Raw genomic sequence first — 6,000 nt, forward strand, 5'->3', positions numbered from 1 at the left:
CTTATCAATTAAAGAGATCATTTGACTAAAGAGGTAAAGGAGAAGTTCCGATATGCAAACATCATCGATAAATGATGGAGGCACCAAATGGAGGTCAGCTTTGATGTTCTCCACAAATTTATAATTTCTCTCCGCTTAAATAAAATTTATTAAAAATGACTAGAAATATAGTTTCTTTATAAATTTAGGGGAGGCCATTTCTGCCCTTTCTATCAGAAACTACCAAATCATAGCCTCAAAACAAACAACCGAATTATTTCCTTATATTTCAAAAAGTGGTGGAATACCTCAAATCTTTGATCAACAAGGGGGAGCTATCATTTCAAAGCTCTTAATGCCAAAAATTCAACAAAGCTAATCGATAAAATTTTTGGCATTCAAATGGTTCAAAAGAAATTGGAAAAGACATGAGATTTTATATTATCATTTCCAGAAAATAATACAATATGAAATGATTCTAGTAGGGAATGTTTCATCTAGATAAGAGGAAAACAACGAAACTTACCGCTTTTAAATGGAAAGCAAGTAAGATTATCTAATGCCACAAGAGTGCAAGAGCTTTGAGAAGTTCATATATGCGGGAATAAAGTGCATGCAATCCAAAGCAAGGCATCTCTATCAGAAAGTAGATTTACTCCTCAATGAGATTAGTTTGATGACGTTGGCATGTTGTTGCCGTTGACGCTCAGCCTTGGTAACAAATGGGATCAAGCCTCCAATGGTAAGGGAACAAAGTGCGTGCAATCTAGAGCGAGTTGCCATAATCCGAAGCTCGATATGAGCTCCCATTGACATAATGAGTCTCAGTAAAGTGTTGGCCTATTGGTGTTGCTGGTGCTCAACATATTACGCATTCAAGCCTCTATTGGGAGAGTTTAATCAGCCCAATTCAATATTTGTATTTGCTTAGCTCTCCGTGGTTTTTTGAGCTGGTGAAAATCTCATGACAAGTAAATCAGCTCATCGATAAATTTGTTGAAACGAAGCCCAAGAGAATTATGTCAAATTACATGTGCTCAAATGATGCAGAAGAAACCATGTCAACTGGAAAATTAAATTTATTATTAAGATAACTATCAAAAGAAATCCCCATGCCACCAAATCAAAGCTAGAAGCACTGCTAGCGACAGCTGAACTTAATACAGTTGAGAATACTGTAATACACCTAATACAGGGTCCACAGCATATCATAAAGGAAGACAAACGAACAGATTTCTAACATCCACCATAATCCTTTTCTCCCAGTAAGCCCAAGAAACTTACTCAATTACATTCCAAGGTAATTCACTTGTCAAACTAGAGCGCAGAAAAGGGTTGCCCCTGTAAGTGGCCTTTCATTTTCCACCCCAGATTATAAAATTAGACATCAGAGAACATTTTTTAGCGATATATTGCAGAATCGCATTCTGTAAAGATTTTCCAATTTGTCAAGTCATAATCTAGTTTCAACAAAACATGAAGAGAAAGTTGAGTTGAATAGCATTTCATGTCCTGAGTTACAAAGCTAGGAGTATATGCATAATAAATGAAAAAAAAAAAGAACACAGAAATTACAGCAGAAACAAGTATATTATTACCTTGTAGATCTTGTGATAAAAAACCTCCAGTAACCTGAGTTCAGCATTCGGATGAGATAATTCAACCTAAATCACAATTGAAATAAATATATATATATATATATATATAAAGGGGAACACAGTTGTTAGCCTGGAGAAATGGTTAACCACTATAATCTAAATAATATTGCAACTAAAAGCAATTTCCAAACTCGCTTTCAAGCATGATCTGAATCGTTTATCAAAGAATCAAAAAACACATCTTCCTGTTCCGATTCAAGAATATGTTTCTAGATATTATTTTAGAAAAAGCCAGAAAGATTTACCTTAGTTTTCAGATCATTGATAACATCACCAACAGTGCTGTTTTTGGGAAGTCTAACACTATGAATTACAATCTAAAAAAGAAGCACAAGTTAAAAAAACACCAAAAATTTTATAGCAGCAACAAAAACAATAAAGGAGCAAAAGGCACACTTCATCTTTTGTAGCAACGTGGAATGCAACTTTGAGAGTTTTCAACCCTTGTAATTCAGGCAGAGGGATGTCCAAAACTTCATAATAGAGTATGTCGGAAATCTACAGCAAAGAAAAAATAAACAAATGTATCTATCAACAAAAACTTGGAATTTTTCAAGATGCGCCACTCATATAAGAAAAAGTATAACCTGATTATAATGGACCAGCATATCTGATAGGTGCTCTACACCACGATACTTGATGGGCTGGGGTTTTGGCTGTTGAGAATAGCAATTATGGGATGTAAGACGAATTTTCGATGGATCATCCAAACCAAGATGATGAGCTACCCGTTCTACCACATCATCATAGGTATGAATCTTTGACCTTACAAAAATAAAAAAGAAACAGGGAAAGAATTCAATAACATAAGCAGCAAAATGGTACTTGATATGATTAACTTTCAAACACTAACAGTTCTAAGCGAAAATCATCCTCTTTTGGCTTCTCCAGCGATCGGAAATGAACAACCTAAAACATACATTGGAAAATAAATATAGAATAAATTTGGCCATTGGAGATGATCAAGAAATACCATACATAATAAGGTAGTCAAAGATTTGTTTCTCACAAAGTGATACATTATAGATTTCATAACACAACGGTGCAAATGAAAACAAAATTGTTCATGTAAAATTTACTTGGCATTTCAAATGGCCATAAAAGAGCAATTTGACAACAGGTGCGAAGTACAACCTTGAACAACTAATCTTTATTTTGCATCATTTGTTCAACAATACGAGTAACAAACTAGTGCTCTTTTGATGCTCATCATCAGTCCATAATTCAGAGAGCCTACAGATTAATAAAGTAGATAACTTATCCCAAATTTGTGACTTCTCAATGCCATCTATTTTATTGTACTCCGAATTGAAGTCATGTTTGAACATTAATTAGATAAATGGGGCCTGTATCAAACAAAGATTCCAAGAGGAGAAAAAAAAATACTGTGGTCAAACTGTATGCGATAAATTTAATATCAATAATGTTCATAAACAAAAAAAAAGTAATGTCACCTTATCATCATCACCGTCACTAAGCATATCCCAGCAATTTTTATAGTTGGCTATTTAATGTTATACAATTGAGTGCAATATGAGGTCTAAACTTCAGTTTATGCAAGTTTTTTTTCAACAATTCTAGCCATATTAGATTAGATCTCAAATTTTTCATCTTATTCCTTTCACGATAGTTCTATCAACTTGCCTTACTAGTGCATCATTTGCCATTTGTAATACATACTCAAATCATTTAAGAAAATTTCCCACAACTTGTTGAATACTTAATGATTCCACTCTCCCTCAAATATAATAACTTCCACACTACTCTTCGTGAAGAAAAGAAGCGGAGAACAGGTAAGCATTTTCTTTTCTTGTTCCAAAAAATAGTGAACATAAAGCCCATAAAAAAGCAGAGAAAAAACAAAATAATGAAAGACGGCTAAGCCAATAAAACAGGAGACAAGCAAATAATCTTGGATCCAGGAGACACTAAATCTGGTGAGAAGCTAAATTTCGGGATTCAGGAATAACATATATTGAATGGACCCAAAAATAGTGGACTGAAAAGTGGAACCAATAAGCAAAAGCCAATACATAAATCCTCGATAAAATAGAAACAACATTCCAAACAATGAAAACTCAGATCACTGCAACATTAACAACCTGAATCCACAAGTTGAATATGCATTTATTCATTGATTCATGCAAGAATTAATGATTGAATTTCACTATTGTTCCTGATATTCTACACTCCCTCTCAAGCTGGGCAGTAAATATTTAAAACTCCCAGCTAGTAATTCAATATTTCAAACTTAATTTTAGAAAGTGTGATAGTTAGAATATCAACAATCTGGAAATGTGATGACTGCATAAGAGAGAAATAAAGCCTGCAAATCTTTTCCTTGAAGAAGTGGTAATCAACCTCAAAAGCCTTAAATCGCGCAATGTTGAACCTTCATTGTCACATAATAATTTTATTGGTTCTTCTGCAACCATAAAAAATTCACTGCGGAGTCTTTTTAGCTACATTGCTTCAAAATGCACCGCAAAACTGCTCTAAATTATGCTTCTGTGCTACTTCAAGTTACCAGAATTCTTTATAAAAATGTGCAGTTACCTAAAGCAACCTGCAGTTAGTGCCTAATCATGCTCGATTAACATCTAAACTTCAATGTTCTTAAGCAAAAACAGCCTTTCCACCAGAGTTATTTTAAGTATATTTAGAATCCAAAACACAACATTCCTATGTTTTTCTGTAGGCTAACTGATAAACTGGCTGACCATGCTCACAGAAGCCAATATCAAATCTAATGTTAATGACAGATGAGTTACCAACCAAGCTTTAATACTAGCATTTATCAGCAGGAGGATCATCCTTTTTCATCATAATTTAAGCATTTGGGCCCAATGGAATAAATTGATACTCCTGCTTCTTTCAATATGAAAATAATATATTTGTGTTGAGCTATAAGTATCCATTTGTGAGAGCAAGCTACCTTAATTCCCTTAAAGTATTTGAGATTCCTAATTCTTTAATTTAAGAGTTGGTAGCTAGGAGCCCTTTGATCTTTATTCATTTCGATAATGAAATTCCCTGCAAGGACAACAAAATCAGAATACACCATCAAAATATTAATTTAACTTCAGGAGATGTTTCTATAAACATTGTGTGGTTGACCTGATATTGAGTGAAGCCATATCAAGGGATCAATCAAATCCGGCTCATGGGAAATATTTCAAGCTAGATAGTGATTTTTTTAGTATAAAAACTTTATTAGCAGTAACAAGAGTGAAATCCATGAGTAATGTTCATGCAGAGTTTATCTTCAAAGCCGTCATTGAAGAAGGCCTTCTTGAATCCAACAGACAAATTGGCCGATAAAGATTTAATGCCAAGGACAAGAGGACCTAAATTACATTGTGTAAGCAATACGGGGAATTTTTTTGATACCGCTCTAGGGCTCCTAGAAAGCGTTTAGAAAATGCATCTAGCGAAGATGGGGTTGTGGAGTAACGATAGAATAATAATAAGTGAGTTCAACGGCATCTGGACACGGATAGGGGTTGTTTAACAGCTGCCCCGGCTGAGCATAAAAAAAAAACCTTCAAAACAACAATGTAAAAATAACGAGGAGGTTCACCACTTGTTCCTGCACAACCTACACACAGGCCTCTTTCAAAAAGAAGATACAATATTCCTTAAGGCAGACAGATATTACAATCTCCAAAAATACTCAAAACAGAAGTCAATGTCGCCTAAATTAGAAAAAACAACATATAAAAAGTTCCTAATAGAAAAAAATCATAAAAAAATAAAAATAGGAAATAAAATAGAAACTATAACAATTCTAACAGAAATAGTCAATCGAACAGAAACTGCTCCTCTGATATTCCGTGACTGCAGAAAATTGAGTAATGTGGGGTCTCGCAATTGTGAGATTGCGAGATTTTCGATCCCGCGATTATATGGGGAGCTTCCACTTCATTCTCCCCGACTTGGAGAGGCTTTTCTCCTTCTTCATTGAAAAGATTTGAATCGTACTGAAGAATGTTCATTCCCGCAAAGCTATGGCTCATCACCCATGTTAGTCAATTTGTGTATATGTACACTGCTAAACTGAATTGAAACTCAGTAGTCAACTTCTTTCATAGAATCTTCTATAAATAGCACCAAAATTTCTCATCTTTGTTTGAAGCAATAATATGTTGAACTACTCTCGGTAGGGGTTGCCCTATATTTGATATTAGTTCCTTGAACTCATAGACTTCTTGAACAACCAATGCTAGTCTTATTGGTACTTATTTCACGGCCTAAAAAAAGATAGTTCGTATCACCACATCCTTGAACACCTCGAACTCCATCCAAGATGAGAGTATATTGTGCTTTCCATTTTAAAAAAAAAAATATATATATATAAAAGACG

General features: G+C 34.3%; 1 protein-coding gene across 1 annotated transcript in view; it reads right to left on the reverse strand.

The window, feature by feature from the left end:
* The window catches only part of LOC110020471 (ubiquitin carboxyl-terminal hydrolase 12-like), a 68,933-nt gene that overhangs the window by 33,648 nt on the left and 29,285 nt on the right, over positions 1–6,000 (reverse strand). Inside the window, exons 22-26 of the mRNA XM_020718585.1 lie at positions 2,491–2,546; positions 2,225–2,402; positions 2,034–2,135; positions 1,883–1,954; positions 1,578–1,643 (exon numbers count right to left, since the gene is read on the reverse strand). Coding sequence (XP_020574244.1) covers positions 1,578–1,643; positions 1,883–1,954; positions 2,034–2,135; positions 2,225–2,402; positions 2,491–2,546 — 474 coding nt within the window. The remainder of the gene's footprint in view (positions 1–1,577; positions 1,644–1,882; positions 1,955–2,033; positions 2,136–2,224; positions 2,403–2,490; positions 2,547–6,000) is intronic.

The sequence above is a fragment of the Phalaenopsis equestris genome, unplaced genomic scaffold, assembly GCF_001263595.1.
Source record: "Phalaenopsis equestris unplaced genomic scaffold, ASM126359v1 Scaffold000098, whole genome shotgun sequence".
NCBI lineage: Eukaryota > Viridiplantae > Streptophyta > Magnoliopsida > Asparagales > Orchidaceae > Phalaenopsis > Phalaenopsis equestris.